Consider the following 22,365-nt stretch of genomic DNA (forward strand, 5'->3'; position numbering starts at 1 on the left):
AAAATTAGCAGGCTTGCCAGGAAATAAAACCAAATAAGGAAAAATCAAGGGAAGAAACAGATCATGGAAATAGACTCATAGATGATCTAGATAGCAGTCATCAGATATGGTCTTTGAATCTAGCCTGATACAAAAAGAATAATAAATCCCAAGTTGAACTTGTTCCAGGGACATGAAGTTAGTATAACATTTAAAAGTCATTTCATATGGCAGACACATAGCATTATATGGAGAAAAATTATATGATTGTCCGAAAATTCAGAAAAAACATTTGATAAATCTGGGCCCATTCCTAATTTTAAAAAACTCTTAGAAAACTAGCAATGGATAAGAATTTCCTTTATCTAATAAAGAGTATCTACAAAACATTTAGAGCAATCATCATCCTTAATGATGAAATATTAAATCTTTACCCCTGAGATTAAAAAATCTGACAGAAATCTGAATGATTTCAACATTGTCCTGGATGTCCTAGCCAGCACAATAAAAGAAAAAGAGAAGCAAAAAATAGAATTGAAAAGGAAAAAATAAAGCTAATATTTATAGATTATATTCACAGAAATTTCAAAAGGCCATACAAAAAAGCTATTTGAATTAACATGTAAATTTGCAAGGTTGTTGGATACAAATAAAAATCAATGGTGTGCTATATATCAGCACAAACCAATTAGGCACTGAAATTTTTAAAAACTAATAATTCCATTTATAACAGCAACAGAAACTTCAATATCTAAAATTAATCTAATAAAAATATTCAAGATACACAAAAAAAACTATATGATTGAGACTTATTAAAGAAGGCATAGGTAAATACCACATTCTTGAACTGAAACACTCATTATGGTTGAGATGTAAATTCTTACAAATTGATCTCTAGATCTAATGCAATTCCAATCAGAAGCCCAGAAAGTTTGTTTTTGTTTTTTTGTGGAAACAGACAAACTGATTTTAAAATTTATATGGGAATGTGAAGGGCCATTAATAGCTAAGAAAGTCTCAAGAACAATTTTGAGATTACATACTACATATCAAGCCTTATTATAAAACTAAAGGAATTAAGACAGTGCAATATTGGTATGAGAAGAGAAAAATTAACCCATGGAACAGAATAAAGATCCAAAAAAACAGACTAGTGTATATATGGTCACCTAATTTATGAGAAAGATGTCACTAAAGTACATGAGAAAAAGATAGCATTTTCAATAAGCAGTATGGGGTCATTTAGATTTTCTATTCTTACACATCTGGTCTATGTAATCTACTTCATGGCTCACCTACGGTCTGAAAAATCTACTACTATAGTTCAGCTCATTCTGCTGAGCTCAAAACTTCTACATCCCACTTGGTCTTGGGTACTCATACCACGATTCAAGCATGTGCAAATCTGAATCATCTTCATTCTCCTTTGTTAACTTATTCCTGTGTTCCCTATCTCTGTGAATGGTTCAGAGTGCAGTATCAAACTAAAAATTCTGGAAAATGTTTCGTTACCCTTTTCTCTCCTGGGACAATTATATTCTATCTGTAAAATAGGTAAGATTTTGTTAATTTCATCAAAAATGAAAGCAATAATTCATCCTTGGATTGTTCCTGCAGACTCTAGCAGCAGCCTTCTGTGCTGGCCTGAGAAAATCTTCCCATTTTAGCAGGGAGGGAGGGATGAAGGGGGAAGAAAAGAATATAAATGTATTTATTACGACTGAACTATACACTTAAAAATGGTAAAGATGGTAAATTTTATATGTAGCCTTAACTTCAATGAAAATGTATTAAAAACATGAAAACCAACTACAGAGCAGCATTTCCCTCCTTGATTTTAAGATGCATTTCTTCAAATCCTAAGGATTCTGAAGTTAAGATGAACATATAAACCAAACTCTAAAATCAAATTACGAAAAACATCCTTGCCTGTTTCTAAACAGATGAGTAAGTTGGAATATTGTTTAAATGAAACATAAATGTTAAATTTGGTAATTGATTCTTCAAATGTCCCCCAAAAGACTGTAGCATAAGAACACGGAGAAGAAAAGTTATCATACACACAGAAGAGAGACCATCAACTGCCAAGCAATGTGAATGCCAAAACACACAGAGTAGAACACAGAATTTCAAAACTAGCAGAGAGAAGCATGGCCGATTCATGGATGAAACAGGACCATGATTCAGATATTGAATGTGTTTGTTAAAATTTCTGGTTGGCTTTCAAGAGATGTTCTTTGACTTCTAGGTATACAAAATTCAATTACAAACAGTAAAAGTATGCCTTTAACCAAGTAAAAAATGTAGAAGAAAATGATATTCTTTAAAGACCTCAAAATTTAACTATTGATATAAAAGTGCTAACAGAATAAAGATCATGAGTACATGTTGTGAAAAGAAGTAAATTGACAAATGTATAACCCTGTGAACAAGTATATATACTTTTGTGTAAATTTACTCCAGTCTTCCCCTCTACTTCCCTTCTCTAGAAAAGCTGTTAATAGACCAGTGGTTGATCGAGAGGTCAAAAAAACCAAGTTTTGCGAAGGGTTTCTGTAGGAAGGTCTTAGACATCAAAGTACCAGAGTCTGAATTCTAACAGACACATATCTTCACTACCGATGAAACTCTCTCATTTGCCATTCAAACAGAAACATCCTTGGGACATCTGCTTCAAAGCTAAGGAAATGGAGGTGTGAGGATGTGTCATAAGGAGGTTGCTCATCTCTTTCCAGTACTTCATCTTTATTTTGAGACTGTACCTACATCATCGAAACCACTTTTAGGAAGCATAGCAGACAACCGCTTAGGAATTATTTGGCCTTGGCAAAATTCGTATGTGCCATGCTTTGTTCTCTCAAAGATAACATGCCTGCCCTGTCTATCTGATGGGGTCATGGTAAAATCCTAATGAGAAAATGTAAGAGAAGGCCTTTTCCAAACTGTTACTATATAAATGTAATTTTTTTAACCTGCGTCATCACAAGGACACAATGATTTACAACACCAAATTTTAACACCAAACTCATCTTTTAAACACCACGCAATACCATGGAGTAAACTTCTAAAGATAAAATGCAAAGGCATCCTGTGGTACTCAATAATGATGCAGACCGTTGCTGCAGTCTGATGGATTCTCCTTGCCCACTGCCCAGAAAAACCAATGCACTGAAAACAGCAGGTATTGTAGCAAAGAAAGAGGTTTATAATCACAGGGCCAGCCAACTAGTAGGACAGGAGGTATTTCTCAAATATGCTTCCCTGAGAATTTAGAGGCTAGAGTTTTTTAAGGGTACTTTGGCAGGAAGGGGACTGGGGAACTGAAATCACTGACTGACCGAGGATGAAATCACAGGTGTGACTAAAACTGTCTTTATGTAGCTGAGTTAGCTCCTGGGAAGGAATTTCAAGACCAGGTGGCATCTCGTGGTCTACCAAAATGCTAAATCTGAAAAATATCTCAAAGACCAGTTCTTTAGGTTTCACAATAGTGACGTTATCTATAGGTGTAGTTAGGGAAGTTATAAACTTTGTGAGCCTCAGTTACATGATTCTGGGGCAGTCAGCAACTTACAGACAAGCAAGCTCATCAATGGCAGATCACTGTTTATGTCTATAGCAAAGCCCAACCCCTACCATAACCTTGTGACCTCTTTACGAATAGAGTTTCAATTTTTAAACACGTAGGGATCAGCTCAAGGAAAGGACCATTATGGCCTCTGCACAAGAATGAGCAAGAGCAATTTAGCTAAGTAGAAGCAAGATGGAGTCAGTTAAGTCAGATTTCCCTTGCCACTGTGATTTTTGCAAAAACTGTTTCACTATTAGCTTGCTGATTTCATTCTAATCTGTGAGTTGCTTCAACTCTCCCATGACATAGACTTCATCTAAGGGCTTATTCTCCACTTTTAAGTAAAGTATCAAGTGTTTCCTTCTTCTTACTAAAAGCACCATCTATTCAAGTAGCCACATTATTTCTTTTTAAACCTACCTGGTCCAGTGATTTCCTATCAAAGAAACATGTTTGTGCAGAGTTCACAGCAAAAGCCCATCTTGCAAGAATCTTCCCTGACCCTCCCTGGGTCAGGATTCCTAACTGCCTTTAATATTGGAAGGCCCGACACATAACTACTGCCACCCCAGCTGAGTGTGTGACTCAGCATTTAAAACTCTCTGTTTTTTTCTTTTTCAAGGAGGCCAACTATTTTGTAACACAAACAGTTGTTAAATGGAGTTAATCCATCAAATACTGCAAATTTCACTTAAACACAGATTAGACAAATACATTTCTTCACAAACCTGGAGAATTGTTTTCAGCTAAGACACCCCAAGACGGTACAGATGGGGAGATCAAACCTTCCCCCGGAAGGAGTCCTGCAGCTGAATCTGGAGGCCTCTGGAAGAACGCTGGGAGGTGGCAGGAGGCCTGGCTCCTGGCCCACAGATAAGAAAAGAAAATCTCCTCCTGGCCAAACTGGAGCCCTTCAAAAGCATGCAACTCTCCCAATTCTCCCAGAATTTCCCCCCTCCTATGCACAACAACGAAACACACAAAGGTGCCAGATGCTCCCATCCTAGAAGGCAAAGAAACTACAACTCTCTGCTTTGATAGAGAGTCATCAAAGCTTGGGACCATTCAGGATTTTATTTTCCAAGCTCACTGCTGGCCTCAAGGAAGCATGACACCACCATCCTAAGCACAGGGCAGCTGTTCTTTTTTTGGCTAGAGTTCAGTATAAACCTTACAAATGTTCTGCTAACTTTCTCTCTCTTTTCAAACGCAAATAACAATTTTTTAAAATGCCATAGTCACTTAACTCCCAGCCTGGCATTTTCACTATAAAGTTTTTCCTGCAGGATGGAGAAAACCATGTATTCCCAATCAATTTCTGAGCCAAAAAAGATGCCAATAGGTTATCCTAATCAGGGAAATACAATGGAATAATTAGGCAGATTGAAAATCAATGGCTAAAACAGTTCCAAAGAGTCAGTGAGTACCAATTCTCTCTGAAGTATCAACTGACAAAAATCTAGCAACAAAACATGTACCTTTCAAAAGTGGCCCTCAGTAGTAAAGCCATTGCATATACTTTTATTTAGGAGTGAGAATTAGATATCAGAAAACTTCCCTTTCATTCCAAAATTGTGTTCCATTATCAAGACACCACAATGGATACATTTTACTCATCATGTAGCTGTCCCAGCTATGAATTACCTACAACCATCAGCATGTACATTCATACCATGAAATGTCCCAAAGTATGGTATCAGCCTCTGTCCTTCTTCCGTGTTTCCCCATTACAGACTTAAATATACATGAGGGCTGGTTGCTGGCAGTGCTTTCAAAACGAAAATGAATCTTTCACAGGGCAAATTAATGTTCCCTATGAGTTCAGTGTGTGTATTTGTGATAGACCCACACGGAGATCAATACATTCAGGAAGAACCCAAGTCATTCTTAAGCCTTTGGAAACTCTTGGGAAGTCAACAGACTCACAAGACCAAAAGCAGGAATCTGGACTTAGTTTATGAAACCGAAGCTGACAAATCCCTTATGGAGTCTGGAAGTGTGGCGTTCCCTCCCACTGAATGTTCACTTCCCTTCATTGTTACCCTTGTAGCTGCTGTACAATTGCCAGACCATCATATCACCTGCTCAATTTCCACCTTGTACACACTAAGAACTACACAGTAATACTAATCTACTGTGCATAAAGGCCTCGATTCTCACTGCCTTACTAAACTGACCCCTAAATACCAAGCAAAATTCGAGTTCTTGGGGTTTCTATTGGCTAAATTTTTTTTTTTTTTTTTTTTTTTGAGATGGGGCTTTGTTTTTGTTGCCCAGGCTGGAGTGCAATGGCGCAATCTCAGCTCACTGCAACCTCTGCCTCCTGGGTCAAGAGATTCTCCTGCTTCAGCGTCCTGAGTAGCTGGGATTACAGGCATGCACCACCACGCCTAGCTAATTTTGTATTTTTAGTAGAGACGGGGTTTCTCCATGTTGGTCAGGCTGGTCTCAAACTCCCGACCTCAGGTGATCCACCCAGCTTGGCCTCCCAAACTGCTGGGATTACAGGTGTGAGCCTCCGTGCCTGGCCATATTGGCTTCTTCTATACTAACAACTACCATATTTCATCACTCAGTCCTTCCAGTCCTCCAAGAATTGCTCCATGGAAGCTTTTCTGTATTGCCAGGCAGCTCCATGAACATACTTCACTGCAGTTCTTTTGTGAAATGGTCTGGGCTTGTTTTAGAAACCAAGAATAATATAGACATGGAAAATGTCTACTGCTCCCTTGTATTCAAATGATAAAAAAAAATACATGACACACGTTTACTCAAAGACACACGTGTGTATCTTATGTGCACAAATACACAGCCTCATATTCACCTGAATTATTATCACTTATAAGCATCATATAATTTTAATGTATGAATTTATTCTAGCCACCCTTACCTATCATTCAAAATGAGGACTAAGCAATAGTGGGAACATTTTATTCCCAATAAATTATGGAGTTATCTGATCACAAAGGATGGTTATAATAAATACATTCACTAGCTTGCTTAGGAAAAAATAATTACTTGGAAAATCAACTCAATAGCAAAAGAACTCACCAGCTAAATGCTACCATTTGGAACACCCCCCTCCTCATGTTCACACGCTACCCCTGAACTCCAAGTCACCCTCCACAGGGTAATCGTCATCACAGAGGGTGGGAAACGGGGGCCAGTACCACCTCTGGGGCTTTCTCGAGCCTTCATACCTGTGCTGATGCTCCTGTAAGACTTGATAAATGCTGATAAGAAAAGTTTGGTTTTTAAAACTCCCCACAACACAGTCCTTGTAGATGCGGAATTCTGCAGCCGTCACCGCCTCACCCTCAGGAATCTGGGATAAGTTGAACTTGAACTCTTTGTGGTGTCGCTGACGAGGGGAGAACTCCTTGTCGTACTCCACTATAAGATTAAACAAGAGAGAGTGACAGCTATTGTTACTTGACTATGTGCCATGGGCTCACCTCACCAAAGTTTCCCCGTTTGACTTCATCGGTGGATTACCAGTTACCCACAGCTAATTAGGGGGATCGGGTGGTGCACAGACCACAGGCTGGCCTGTGAGGATGAGATGAAAATCCTTCATGTTACCCAAGATAGGCAGAATTCTTAGCTTTTAAATACTTCCACGTGTGCACTTATTTGAGTGAATTTGCATAAGCACAAGTTATGAAAACCCTTGGCTTAAAGTTTTCTCATCTGCAAAAATGGGAAGAATATCATTTCACAGGAAAAGGTGTGAGAATTAATGAAACAATGATGAAGAACCGGTCTGCCCATCCTGGCCCCGTTATGCTCCCCTGGTCGCCTTTCCTCCAGGCTTCTCTTCTGTCCTTGAGCTGGTTTATTTGTCACCACCAGCAGCTGACATAACCAAGGGCAGCCCTGAGCTGAACATTGGTGGGGATGGCTGAGGGTGGGAAAGGGGAGTAGGCAACACATTTTGCCTGGGCCCGAAGTGTAATTTGCCTGTTCAGTGAAAATGTTTATGCCTTCCTCCTCCTGGTAGAACCTGAGGGCCCCACGACTCTGAGGGGAGACACTCTCCACACCGGGAAATTGCTGGAACCCCCATTTATTCTGCATGTGGATCCCACGTAGAAGAACGAAGATGCGGAAGGAAATCACCAGCGGAGCCACTGCTATTTTCTCATGGTTTACATCAGAAAAAAAAAACTGGGGGCAAGGGATAGAATCTAAAAGATTTTTAACATGGAATCAATCAACCTGACTGCATTGATGGATGAATGAAGAAAGAAAATGTGATATGTGCATACATGAGTTTGTATTCAGTCCTAAAGATGAGGGCAATTCTGCCACTTGCAACATGAATGAACCTGGAGGATGTTACGTGACATGAAATAAGCAAAGCACAGACAGGCAGTCACTGCACGACCTCACTTATATGCAGAATCTGAAAAAGTGGAACTCACAGAAGCAGAAAATAGAACAGAGTTACAAGGAGCTGGGAGGGAGGAGGACTATTGGGGAAGGGTCAAACGGTACAGAGGTTCAGTTATACATAACCAGTGAATTCTGGAGACCTAATGTACAGCATGATGACAAGAGTTAATACTGTATTGGATACTTAAAATTTCTAAGAGAGCAGATCTTAACGTTCTCACCACAAAAAAATAAAGCCGTGTCACTGTGAGGTGATAAACACATGAATTAACTTCATAGTGGTAATCGCCCCATAATGTATTGGTATATCAAATTACTTTGTACCCCTTAAATATATAAAATGTTTATTTATCAATTACGCTGCAGTGAAGCTAGACAAAATACATTTTAAAAATAAAATCTTTTTCCTGGACCAACATGAAGACACATAAGAAACAGCCATTACTGATTATCTGATTCTCATTTTCCCGTCAGCTTTTAGATGTCTGTACAAAGTCTGTGTGAGAGAAGTGCTGTCAAACTTCAGATGCTTCATTTATGATCACTGTAAAAGGAAAAAAGGAGCGCTCTGCTCCCCACCATAAATCCTTGACTCTTTTCTCCAGAGCTAGGAAACACTTCTGCTTCGCTGTTCCTGTTCGTGTTTTCTTAATGGCAACCAAAGTGAAATCTCATGAGCAAATTAATCCTTATAGCAGAGTTTTCCCAGGGTTTGTGGGTAGAAAAATTACCAAATCATTAGCTACCTCCAACTTCCTGCTTTCTCTATACATGTTGGTTTTCATAATTACCAGAGAAAAGCTTTGGAGATTTTGCTTCAAGAAAAGAGAAGAGAGAGAAGAGAAGCGGAAGAAAGAAAGAGAAAGGAAGAAAGAGAAAGAAAGAGAGAGAGAGAGAGAAAAAAAAAAGAAAGAAAGAGAGAAAAAGAGAGAAAGAAAAGCTAATAACTCCCTAGAAGAATCTAAGTCCTCAATGGCATTTGCGGAAGCTAAGTAAAGTTAAGCCATCTATAGGTACAAGATTTTTTAAAAAGAATTTCTGAAGCTGCCATGTAATTACACATTTTTTAGATTTGAGTTCACATTTTTTTTTTTTCTGAGAGTTAAAAAAGAATAAGCTTTGGCTTCTGTAAAAGCTTGAATATAAGCAAAATGAGGTCCAACCCGAAAAGAAAACCACAGTTTAGCCCCAACAAAAAAGCAGGTTTTCTAATTAGTGGCTATGCATGAAAAGCAATATTGTTGGGAAGTTCACCCAAGGACACCCACACATGATGGCGTATCACTTTTCCCTAAAACCGATCTGCCTTTTAAGTTTGATATGTTATCATCGTTGGTTAAAAAGTGAATCAAATCTGATTTTCCAAAGAGACTTTCTAAAAAAACTGTCACACAGCTTTTCTCTATACAGCCTTTTAGAGGCTTAATTGTAATATTACTAAATGAAAATAATATTTTAAGATTCATTTGAGGGCCTGTGTAAGAATTATTCAAAGAAGTCTTTCAGTAAACTTCTTTCCTATAAATAATGAGAAAAATATAAGAAGAGATAAGACGGTAACTTTAAGATATTTCTGTTATAAGGAGCAGAGAAAGGGGCAGATATTTTTAATAAAGGAGAAATGTCATAGCTGGTCTTCTGAGAGGTATGTCATCCCCAATAAACCACACCTCCCTGCATCCATGTCCATGGGTGGTCTGCCTTCTTTGGGTGGCTCTGGGCTGGCTCTATGACCTGTTTTGGACCAACAGAACAGAAGTCTTTAACAGTGGTGCTGAGTGACTTCCAAGGCTGGGTCATAAGCTTTGAACTTCCTTTCACTTAGGCTTCCTGGAATGCTTGTCTGAGAAAAGATAGCTGTCATATAAGAAGTGTGACTACCCTGAAACATCCATGTTGTGAGGAAGCTCAAGCTAGCCATGTAGAGAAGCTACACTGAGGGGTAGGAGAGGAGAACAGAGATGGGGGGTGGGATGGGAGAAGAGAGGGACAGAAAACATAAACTGTCCAGCCCGTCCCCAGGCACCTCAGCTGAGGCACGAGAAGTGTTATAAAGATGCCATTTTGGATGTCCTTTGCATGACTCAGCCCCAGCCACCACCTGGCTGCAGCTGCACAAGAGACCTTGAAGAACCATCTAGTTGAACTTGGTCATTTCGCTAGACTGTGAGAGATGGTAACTCATCGTTGTTTTAAACCACTACTATTTGTCACACGGTAATAGGCAACTAACACAACAAGGGAAAGGGGGACGGGAGGACAAGATGGGGGAGGAGAGAGAAGGGAAGTCTGACCGTGCCAGGAAGGGGATAAACTGCATGCAACTCTTAAGGATAAGGATTGTGCAATGTTGGGAGGGAGTATGTACGGCTAAGGAAGAATCTGGGCAAATGCTCACAGATTTGAAGATGTGAGGAGATAAAGAATCTAAAAATGAGAAAACAGAAGCACAGTTCAAAGCATCCATTTTATTACAATGTAAAATAGAACCCATTGCCTCATATATAGATTTTCCAATTTTTCCTCTATCAAAACAACATTATCTTGAAGCACTCTAAACTTTCTTTCCCTTTATCCTTCTTAGAAAAGATGCACAGCTTCCTTAGTGCCATCCACGAATCTCTGATTGCTACTCACGCCCTTTTAAGCTCTCACGCCCATCCCATTACCCCGTGGTCTTTAAAACTGCTCCTGTGCCTCTTACCTCAAAGCTGAACCACCTCCCTCACTCTCCTCATCCCTCAGCCACTGATCACTAACGTTTGCTCAGAAATCCTCCCTTTCCCCCTCTTTTGCCTGCAACTGAATTTACACAGCACCTCTGCTAATGTCTCATAGGGATATAAAAAATAAATACAATTAGGTTACTGTCTGTATGTGCACTTGAACACCACAATGGTAAAATAGTAACATTTCCAATGATCTCAACAATTCCAGCTATATGATTCAAGACTCCTTAAATGCCAGACAGTTCAAGAAGCATGAATAGGAGAGAAAGGGAGAGGACTGAGTTCCTGATTCAGCCCTCAGTACCTACTTTGTACCCATTAGCATTTGGCTTACTGATGGTGGGGCCAGACACAGTCACAGTTAAGTCTGGCATGGCTCTGTGACCTGTTTTGGACCAAGAGAACAAAAGTCTTCCACAGTGGTGCTGAGTGACTTCCAAGGTTGGGTCATAAGCTTTGACCTATGTGTTGGTAACATGTCAAACCGCGACACTGGTGTTGAATTCTTTTTTTTTTTTTTCTTACCTATATGAGGCTGAGGTAAAGTTATATTAAAGTTTCAGTATCAGTTAAATGGAAATAATAACCTTTCTAAAGATTAGGTGAGACAGTCTATACAAGATAGCCAATGGCATAGCGTCAATGCTCAGTGTTAGCTGTGATCATCGTTGGCTGTTATTTGAGAATCCAGGTCCACCAAGCCCGACGTCTGTCTTTGCTGAGTAATTCAAATTTATTCATGAGTCTACAGATAGGGCTGATGGCTGCTCCTTCTACATTAGCCCTTTCAATTAAAGTGATGCCTTCTGCGAAAGTGCAGTAAGTGAAATCTCACTGCGCATCAGCCTTGGTGGCTGGCTCCTGAATGCAGGGCTGTGTTCTCTGAGGCAATTATTCCTAGAATTTTTTAATTTCAAGGACCAATCAAGACATTTTTTGAAATGGTAATGACCTTACACAAGGTCATCTGCTTTTTCTGTTTGCCAATTGCAATCTCTAACTCCACGACTGCACTGCTAAAAGTCCTTTCAACGCTAAATCAAATAGGGAGGACATAGGGAACAAATGTAGCTTCATGGAACTCACTTTATTCTTTCCTTTCTGCCTCAGACTATACCAGCGGAAATTTCTGACCTGTCCTAGACCTTTGGCCAACACGAAGGAACAAAACCCCTAAGGAATAAAAGTCACTGGTTTAAGATTTAAAATGTAAATTATGTAATTATACACACAAAAGGATGTATGCAATTTATGGAGGCAATGAAGCATAATAATAAAGCACCAAGGAAACCATCACCCAACTTGAAAACCAGAAAATGACTGAGACTGTTGTACTCCTTCCTGATCCTCTCCGACTGCCTCTGCCCAAAGGTGTGTCACATCGGGATTAAATAACGTTTATCATTCCCCTGGCCCTTTAAAACCTAACAATTCTACTACATGTGTGTATCGCTAAGTCATACAGTGTTCCGTTCTTCTCCTTTCCCTTTCTTTTTTAGAGACAGGATGGAAGTTGTACAGGCAGGCTCACGTGGAAAGCCTAGGCCTGGTTATGGTTAAGAGCAAGGCAGCCTGTGGGGAGGGTCATCTGCCTGTCAATGGGTGAAAGGCTCATGTGTCATAGATGGGCATGACTGCTACGCAGGCAATGGTGACCAATAACTCCTCTCCTTCTTCAGCTCTACTTCATAGAGATCTATTGAAAATATGGGCATTTTCTAGCTGGGCACGGTGGCTCATGCCTGTAATCCCAGCACTTTGGGAGGCCGAGGCGAGCAGATTACCTGTGGTCGGGAGTTCGAGACCAACCTGAGCAATATGGAGAAACCTCATCTCTACTAAAAATACAAAAATTAATTGAGTGTGGTAGGGTTTGCCTGTAGTCCTAGCTACTCAGGAGGCTGAGGCAGGAGAATTGCTTGAACCTGGGAGGCGGACGTTGCAGTGAGTGAGATCGCTTCTCAAAAAAAAAAAAAGGGCATTTTCTGACAAGCATTGGTAAGGATTTAGAGAAACTGGAATCCTTATGCTTTGCTGATGGGAATGCAAAATGGCGCAGCGCTGTAGCAACTAGTGTGGCCATTCCTCAAACAAACATAAAGTTAACATTGATCTAGTAATGATCTTTCTGGATATATATGCAAAAGCATTCAAGGCAGGCCTTGAACAGATATTTGTACACCCATGTCCATAGCAGCATTATTCATAATAGCCAAAAGCTGGAAGCCACCCACGTGTCCACTGATGGATGAATGGATTAACACAATGTGGTACAGACCTACAGTGGAATATTCTTCAACCTTAAAAAGGAAGGAACTTCTGACACATGGGACCACATGGATGAACCTTGAGGACATTATGTGAAGTGAAATATGCCAGCCACGAAAGGACAAATACTGTACAATTCCACCTATATGAGTTACCAAGACTAGTCAAATCCATAGAGACAGAAAGGAGAATTGTAGTTACCAGGGGTTGGGGAGAGGGGAATGGGAAGTTCATGTTTCATATAGTTTCAGTTTAGGAAGAGGAAAAAATTCTGGAGATTAAGTGGAGATAGTGGCACAACCAGTGTGAACGTCCTTAATGTCACTGAACTGTACACTTAAAAACTGTTAAAGCAGCCAGGTACAGGGGCATTGCCTGTAGTCTCAGCCCCTTGGGAGGCCAAGGCAGGAGGACTGTGTGAGCCCAGGAGTGCGAGGCTGCAGTGAGCTATGATTATACTACCCTCCAGCCTGGGCAAGAGTGAGACCCTGTCTCTGTAAAATAATAATAATAATAATAAAATTGCTAAAGTGATCAAATTTCCTCAAATATCTAAAAAACAGTATAAATTTTGTTTGCTGAAATCAGCAGCCAAACAGTGTTCACTGATGACACTTGCTTATTCTATCTCTTGAGTCTCTTTTAAACTAGCAAACCAGGAACAGAAAACTCCATTAACCTGATAATAAGTCTATATTAAAAAAAAAACCCTATGGCTAAGGACATACTTAATGGTGATATATTCGCACCACTGCCTTTAAAATCAGGACAGCAGCAAGGACTCTGACTTTCAGTCCGATGTCAGAAACCAGCTCAGTACTATTGAGATGAAATAACAGGAAAAGAAGAGACGCATTGCAAAGGGTTGGACCTAATGAGAAAGTTTAGAGGCTTGCTTTCATATTTACTATTTGGAATTTTTATGTTTGAGTTCACAAGGGAGACTGGCGATGTTCTCATCTCCTATGCCATTGTGTGGTTTCGTTATACAATTTTCCCCTCTTATCTGAGGGGAATACATTCCAAGGCCCCCAGCGGATGCCTGAAGCTGTGGATAGTACCAATCCTATGTATACTATGTTTCTTTCTATACATGCATACCTAGGAAAATAAATTAAAAGTTTAATTTATAAATAGTGACAGTAAGATTAATAATAATTATAACAATATACTGTAATAAAAGTTATATGACTATGGTCTCTTTCTCTCTCTCTCAAAATATCTTACTGTACTATACTCAACTGTTTTCAGACCCCAAGAACAAACTGTGGAAACCAAAACCATGGATTCTGAAACTATGGATAAGGGAGAATTACTACACTTTCTCTTAGAATAAGCTGGGGAGCCTTTCTGCTTCTTCAAGACGTAATCTACTTCCTGAATATCTGGCACACTTATCTGTGGAATCATTTGATTGTGGTGTTTTCTTTTGGGGGACATTTTAAAAGACTCATTTTCCTTTAAACATAGAAATAATGAATCTATTTCTTTTTTAAGTGTATGTTTTCTAGAGGTTTGTCCATTTTTATTTGTCGAGTTTATTACCATAATTTGTTCTAAATTTCAATAGTTTTGGGGGAATAGGTGGTGTTTGGTTAAATGGTTTTTAGTGGTGGTTTCTGAGATTTTGGTACAACCATCACCCAAGCAGTGTACACTGAACATAATGTGTAGTCTTTTATCCCTCAAGCCCCAGTCACCCTTCCCCGAGTCCCCAAAGTCCACGATGTCATTCTTATGTCTTTGCATCCTCATAGCTTAGCTCCCGCTTATAAGTGACAACATAGAATATTTGGTATTCCATTCTTCAGTCACTTCACTTAGAATAATGGTCTCCAACTCCATGCAGGTTGCTGCCAACTATTACCATAAAATTTTTCATAGAATCCTCTCGTTATTTAATCTCTGCTCTACCTGTGGTTGTTTCTCCTTTTTCATTCTAATATTAATTTGTACGTTCACTTTTCCTTGGTCTTACAAATTTTTTTTTCTTTTTTTTCTCACTACGGCTTAGTTTGATGCTAATAAAGAGATTTTAATACAGGTGTTTTCTGAATGGTATCTAAGTCTGAAGTATTTCAATTAAAATTGTCCAGAGAAAAAAACAAAGACACTGCCTATCTCAAACTACAAATATAAAAGAGAAAATAAAAAGGGGAACAATAGAGAGGGAAAAGAACAGAACAATCAATTTAATATATTTACTTTAAAAATAATCACACATTATTCTCTCACTAACTGGACTCACTCTCTGGTTAATTCAGTCTAGATTAGTTAAGGCTATTTTAATAATTCCCAATACATTCTACATTTTCCAAATGTTTCACGTTTCCATTTACAGCTACACACCAAACTTGACTTTTTTTTGAAACGGCCATTCCACTGACTAATGTAAGCAATTTTTCATGCTATCGCACAAGCTTATTGAAATTTAGGCGACAAGGACACTTCTGGCTAGTCTTCTAAGGCCCGTAACGACAGTGATCTTTTGACTCTTATGTTGCAAGCATATAAGCTTGAGTAGTAATACAGACATTGAGCTGAACTTTCCAATTCACTTTTCACCAAGGTGAAATGAAAGACTACCCTCCGGGGTTCATCAAAGATTTCTAAGTATTTGTATTCATGTTCTATAAGAATCACAGATAGCAAGAAGAATCTATTTTTTTCTGGCTGCCATGTTCCAAATGACTTTAAACTTTATTTTTTTTTTACTGTAAATAATCATAGTCCCACAAGTAGTTACAAAAATAGTAGAGAAGCCCCATGCACCCTTCACCCAGCTCCCCCCCATAGTAACACCTTACATAATCAAAGTACAAGACAAAATACGGAAACTGACACTGACCCAACACATTCACTGGACCACACCCACTCTGATTTTGCCAGCTTTCACAAGCACTTTTTGAGTATGTATGTGTATTATTCTATGACCCCTTATCATGTGTCTAGATCCATATTATCAGCACCCAAATCTGGATCTAGAAATCTTCCATTGCCACAACAAAACTCTGGGGCTACCCTTTTGTTCCAAATGACTTTTTTTTTTTTCTTTTTTTGAGATGGAGTCTTGCTTTGTCACCCAGGCTGGAGCGCAGTGGTGGGATCTCGGCTCACTGCAACCTCCGCCTCCTGGGCTCAAACGACCTTCCTGCCTCAGCCTCCCGAGTAGCTGGGATTACAGATGCATGCCACCACGCCCGGCTAACTTTTGTACTTTTAGTAGAGACACGGTTTTGCCATGTTGGCCAGGCTGGTCTTGAACTCCTGACTTTGTGATCCTCCCCCACCTCAGCCTCCCAAAGTGCTGGGATTACAGGAGTGATCCACTACGCCCGGCCTCCAAATGACTTTTTAAGGAGATATCCAGTACACATATAAAGAACTTTAGGACATTAGGCACCTACATATCATTAGTAGAAAGGGCTAATAGTCATTTATTATTTTTAAAAAATCATGTTAAAACCATTTCATACCCAAGTTATTAATGTCACTTTAAACTGGGTAGACAGGTCAGGCACAGTGGCTCATACCAGTAATCCCAGCACTTTGGGAGGCCAAGTTGGGTAGATCACCTGAGGTCAGGAGTTCAAGACCAGCCTGGCCAACACGGTGATGCCTCATCTCTACTAAAAATACACAAATTAGCCAGTTGGGCATGGTGACACATGCCTGTAATCGCAGCTACTTGGGAGGCTGAGGCAGGAGAGTCGCTTGAACCTGAGAGGCAGAGGTTTCAGTGAGCTGAGATTGCACCACTGCACTCCAGCCTGGGTGACAGAGTGAGACTCTATCTCAAAAAAAAAAAAAAAAAAAAAAATTGGGGAGGTGCTCAGTAACTGCCACTTTACATGTCTCATCATGGAAATAAGTAGTAGACCTTGGCTTCTAAGAGGGAACACACTCAGGCACTTAAGTCAATAAAAATGCATCAGGAAGAAAGATTTCAAATGAACAATCACAGCCTTGATCAAGTTCCATTAATGTCAAATAGCCACATTTTTGCCCCCTTACAAGGACTGCCTTAAAGAAGCCATCAGACCACATTTAGCAAAAATTAATCTACACAACATGCATTTTTTCACATTTGGGAAAAACTGCTATATCTCCAGTCAAAACACAGATGGGCCAGCCTAAAGAAAAAAATAAAGATCCTCCCACACCTCTGATTTCCACTGCAGAGGCAGAGCAGGCACAATGTCCTCAGCATGACTAAGACAAGAATGCTCAGTCCGTGTGCATTCCTTTGGACTCGGCATCCCCTCCCTGGTGACCTGGGTTCTGCAGTCTCTTTGACAGTGGCATTGTCTTCTGGTGGGCTGCATTTGCTACAGTATTTTGTGCCTACTCGTGTGTTTCTTTTTATTTATCCTGCTTGGATGATGTTGTAGTTCATCTGTCTTTGGGTTCCTAGCTGTCATTAGTTCTGGAAAATTCTCAGCCAGTCACTCATCACTTATGGCCTCTCTGCCATTTGTTTTAGAGTTTTCTTCAAATGACAATCAGATACACATTAGACTTTCTAATGTCCACATTGAAATGTGAAATTCTAATGTCCGCTTTCGCTACTGACTTTATACCATGTATCTCCTGATCTCTGGACTAGATTTAGATAATGTCTATTTACACATTTACCAATTCTTTCCTTCAGTGTTTAACACATAGTGTAAATCATGATTGAGTTTTGTTTATTTGTTCTTATTTTGGTTTTCGAGTTGGGGCCTCAGTATTTTGCTCAGGCTGGTCTCAAACTCCCAGGCTCAAGTGACCCTACCTGAGCCTCCCAAGTGGCTGGGATGACAAGTGCATGTCACCACACCCTAGCTTTTCCACTTTAATGATTTTTGTTTTAATTCTAATAACTCCCTTTTTGTTTGGTTTTCTCTGTCATTTTCAGTAGTAAATTATCATGTATTTACTATATACTATTATTCTTTCTGTATTTCTATGCTATTGTCTTGCATTTTCTAACTTGGTGCCTGTTCTTCAATATATGAAACTCTTGGGGGACTGAAATTACTTTCCCATCACTCTGATGATTTTGATTTTGGTGGCATATTTCCTTATGTGTTTGAAGATTTTTGATTTTTTGGTAGTTTTAATTGGAATTCATCCTGAATGTTTAAATTGGGTTACCCCCTCCCCCTCAAAAGATATACATTTGTTTTTGTGAGGAACACTATTAGGCAGAACCACTTTCTCTCACTTTGACAGTCCTGGCTTAATGTGGGAACCTCAGGGACAGCTCCCCCGACCCTCTCCCAGGCCCTAAGCTGGTCTCAGGATCAGCGGTAGTGTTGGTCTTTGCATTCACAGAAACCCCACTTTTATGTTTGTTTGCTCATGGGAACCCCCACAGGGGAGCCCTCAAAGCTGTCCTGGAGCCCCTGACACTCGTTACTTTAGGCAGGTTTGCTTTTGTTTATCCTGGAACTTGTCGTTTTTCAGCAGGAGGCCCTGCAGATGATCTACTCTGCAATACTTGCAGAATTTCAAGTGATTATCTTTCGGGTTTGGAAAGAACATGTGGAACACATTCCTCTCAACTCCTAAAGATGTTATAAACTCTGCCTAACATCTGAAGAGTTTGCAAAGCATTTTCATGCATGTAATCTCATCTGAATTTTTCAGAATAGTCCCAGAAGGTGGGCAGAGCAAATATTATCACCACCACCAAACCCACAGGAATCGGAGGCCAAAGACAGTGAAGTGACTTCCCAGCGCTGCTCAGTTCTGTGATCTCACCTATTATATTTAACACTGAAAGTGCTCACATTTCCATCTCCAGCCCAGCATTCTCCAAAAGGGCACGTTTTTCCTACTGCCAGGCATATTTTTTCCCCGAGATGCCTCTTGTACTTGGAGCCAACAAGGACAAAGTGGTACTCATCCTTCCCCCCGCATTAACCTGCCCCTTTTTCCGTCTCTGTCTACCCTGCCACCCTAATTGCCCAGTGAATCCTCAACTCTTGTTGCTTTAACCTTCTAGAACTATACTCTCCAATACAGAAGCTACAGTCATTTAAATGTAAATAAACAAAAATGTAAATTTTGGTTTCTGTCACACCAGTCATGTTGAAAGTATCCAAGAGTCACATGTGGCTGGCGGCTCCTGCATCAGAGAGCACATTGTTGGATGCTTCGTCATCTCAGAGAGTTCTACTGGACAGTACCATTCTAGAAGTTTCTGAAGCCCACTGGGTCCCACTCCCTTCACAACCACTGCCCTTATGCAGAGCCTCAGTCCCAATGCCTTGAGTTTTGCCCCATGTCCACCCACTCTCCACACTGCAGCCAGTACCAGCATCACACGTCTGACTTGCAACAGGCCTGCCTAGAGCCCTTCAGCCTGTTCCCCACAGCCACCTCCCAGCCTCGTCCCTCACCTTTTCTGCCTTAAACTCTACCTTTGAAGGTCTTCCGTTGTTCCATTTGTCCTTCCGTGCTCCCCAGGACCTCTTGACTTTGCCTTTCTCATACAATCTCCTTTCCTTTGAAGTGACCTTGCCTTCTAGATCACTTCCTGGATCTAGACTGTTACCCCAAATTTTGAAAAGTCTTGGTGTCCCTGTGTCATTCTAAACAATTTATTAAACCCATACAACAATGGGAGGTACACCAGTGTTTTTATTTCTCTTAGAATTATTAATGCTTTAGTGTAAAATACCAAACAAACTCTTTTTAAGACTGTTGTCACTCAGTTTCAACAGTTCCCGTTTTGCTAGTACTCTAGCCACCTAGTTGCAGTACTTCATGGGTAATTGTCTTAGTCCATTTGGGCTGCTATAACAAAGTATCATAGACTAGGTGGCTCACAAGCAACAGAATGTATTTTTTGCAGTTATAGTCGAAGACCAAGGTGCGGGTGAGGGCCTCTTCCCTGGTTCATAGATGGCTGTGCCCTCGCACGGTGGAAGCAGTGAGGCAGCTCTCTGGGGCCTCTTTTATAAGGGCACGAATCTCGTTCATGAGGGCTTAATCACCTTCCAATGACCCCACCTCCTAATACCATCACCTTAGGGGTTAGGTTTCAAGATATGCATTTGCAGGGGTGGTGAAACAAACGTTTGATTTATTGCAATAATTCAGCAATAATTTAAATCTCCCTTTAAGATTGAGGCCAGGAAGCCTTCCCTAGTTGCCTTCTTCCACCAAACCTCACCCCCAGGCAGTTTTAGTACCCTCAACTGTGGGCCTCTATAAGGTCCCATGGAGATCTTCAGCATCAAACCCCTACCTTATACTGAAACAATCAGCTGTTCGTGTGTCTACCTTACCTGCTGGGCTGCAAGCCTCTCAAAGGCAGGGTCCACGTCATGTTCACCTTCACATACCCCATAGAGGGCTTAGCACGTGGTGCCCAGAAATGTGTGTTGAAAGCCAGGACCGGGTCCTGCTTCACGCTCTTTCCTGAGCTCTGCAGTATCCCTCATGGGCTTAAGGAGGCAGAAAATAACTCAGGCTTCTGACCCCAGCCCCAGTGATCTTTCCCTAGGACCCAGGAACAGTTCTCCAAGATGCAAACAAGCTAAGCTGGAGGACCTGCTCAACACATCTGTCCCAGTTTGTTTCTTTAAGCAGAGGCACTATTGGCCCAGAATATGAATCACATACTGTTTTGCATTCTAATTCAGGATGCAAACTTCAGGCATGTTAAATTTTAAGAAGCCAAGGAAGGAAATTAATCCACTCGAATTACTTCCATTATACTCAAGCCACATCACAAGGTCACCGTTCATAGGAAAGTCAGAGCAGATTCCTAAACTGCATATTTAATTTAAAGCAATAGACCTCTAACACATTCCTTCCTTTACCTTCCATTCTTTTCAATGGAGGCAAAATTTACATGACATAAAATTAACCATTTTGAAGTAGACAATTCAGTGGCGTTTTAGTACATTCATAATGCAGTGCAGTCAATACCTCTAAATGTTCCAAAACATTTTGATCGCCTCCACAGAAAGACCATAAAGAAAAAGCTCCCCATTTCCCCTTCCCCCAGGCCTTAGCAACAACCATCATTCTGTGTTCTGCCTCTCTGGATCTGCCCATTCTGGATATTTCATATGAACACAATCATACACCATGTGATCCTTTGTGGCTGGCTTCATTTAGCACCATGTTTTCAAGGAGTATCCAAGTTGTAGCACGTTTCAGCACTCCATCCTTATTTATGGCTGAATGACATTCCACTGTATGGATACACCCCACATTTTGTTTATCCATTCATCCACTAATGGACATTTGGATCCTTTCCACCTTTTGGCTATTGTGAATAGTGCTTCTATGAACATGCACGTGCTTGTACGTGAGTGCGTGTTTTTAATTCTTTGGGGGCATATACCTCTTCTATTCTCTTCTGCTCTTCCTCTTTGATATGGTTTGGCTGTGTCCCCACCCAAATCTCATCTTGAATTGGAGCTCCCATAATCCCCATATATCATGGGAGGGACCTGGTGGGAGGTAACTGAATCACAGGGATGGGTTTCCCTGTGCTGTGCCTGTGAGAGTGAATAAGTCTCAGGAGATCTCATGGTTTCATAAAGGGCAGTTTCCCCTGCACACGCTCTTTCTTGCTTGTCGCCATATAAGGTGTACCTTTGCTCTTCCCTTGCCTTCGGTCATGATGCTGAGGCCTCCCTAGTCATGTGGAACTGTGAGTCCATTAAAGCTTTTTTTCCTTGTAAATTATTTAGTCTTGAGTATTTCTCCACAGAAGTTTGAAAATGGACTAATACGCTATCCCTCCTTCTCAGCCACTGATTCCTCAGAGGTCATTCTGGAGGGGCTGAGGGTGGTCCATCAGAGCTCATTTACAGCCCACCCCAAACACAAGGGGATCAGCTAACCACCCTCATCCCAGGGCTAACTGTGCAGGACCTCTGAGCAGAAAGACGCTGGGGAATCAGTGAGTACTGAGTGATGAGCCCAGCACAGCACCTGGCACATAGTAGGTTCACAATGAATATTTGCTGAGTCTGAGCAGAAACAAGGTTTAATCCAGGGGAATCACAGAGAGACTAAAAGAGGCAGAGGTTGTAGACTGATGATAGTCAAAAGAAAAAAGGATAACTCAGAGGTCAACACTGTAGGAAGTGGGGTGGGGAAGGAAGACTGAACGCAGATATGAGAGAGAGAGAGAGGAGCGAGCGAGTGCATGTGTGTGAGAGAGAGGGTGCACTGTCACCGGAAGAAATCCTGGAACAGCTGGAAGGTGATGAGCCCGAGACAAAAAGTGATGGGCTCTTTCATGAAAGTCGGGAGTCTAACATGAAGGGAAGAACATAGGACCATCAGGCTGAAGATGTGAGATCAAAAGCATCAAATGAACTGTATCACATGAACTGTTTTCAGTCCCTGTTTTTAACTGCATCAAATGAACTGTTTTCAGTCCCCTGAGGCTTCTATAGAGTGGTCATAAAA

The 22,365-nt window shown here is 40.7% G+C and overlaps 1 protein-coding gene across 1 annotated transcript in view; it reads right to left on the minus strand.

Moving 5' to 3' along the window:
* The window catches only part of BMP6 (bone morphogenetic protein 6), a 163,675-nt gene that overhangs the window by 29,850 nt on the left and 111,460 nt on the right, over positions 1 to 22,365 (minus strand). The window contains exon 2 of the mRNA XM_017526736.2: positions 6,751 to 6,943. Within this exon, the coding sequence (XP_017382225.1) occupies positions 6,751 to 6,943 (193 nt within the window). The remainder of the gene's footprint in view (positions 1 to 6,750; positions 6,944 to 22,365) is intronic.

This window comes from Cebus imitator, unplaced genomic scaffold (assembly GCF_001604975.1).
Source record: "Cebus imitator isolate Cc_AM_T3 unplaced genomic scaffold, Cebus_imitator-1.0 Scaffold43, whole genome shotgun sequence".
NCBI classification, from domain to species: Eukaryota; Metazoa; Chordata; class Mammalia; order Primates; family Cebidae; genus Cebus; species Cebus imitator.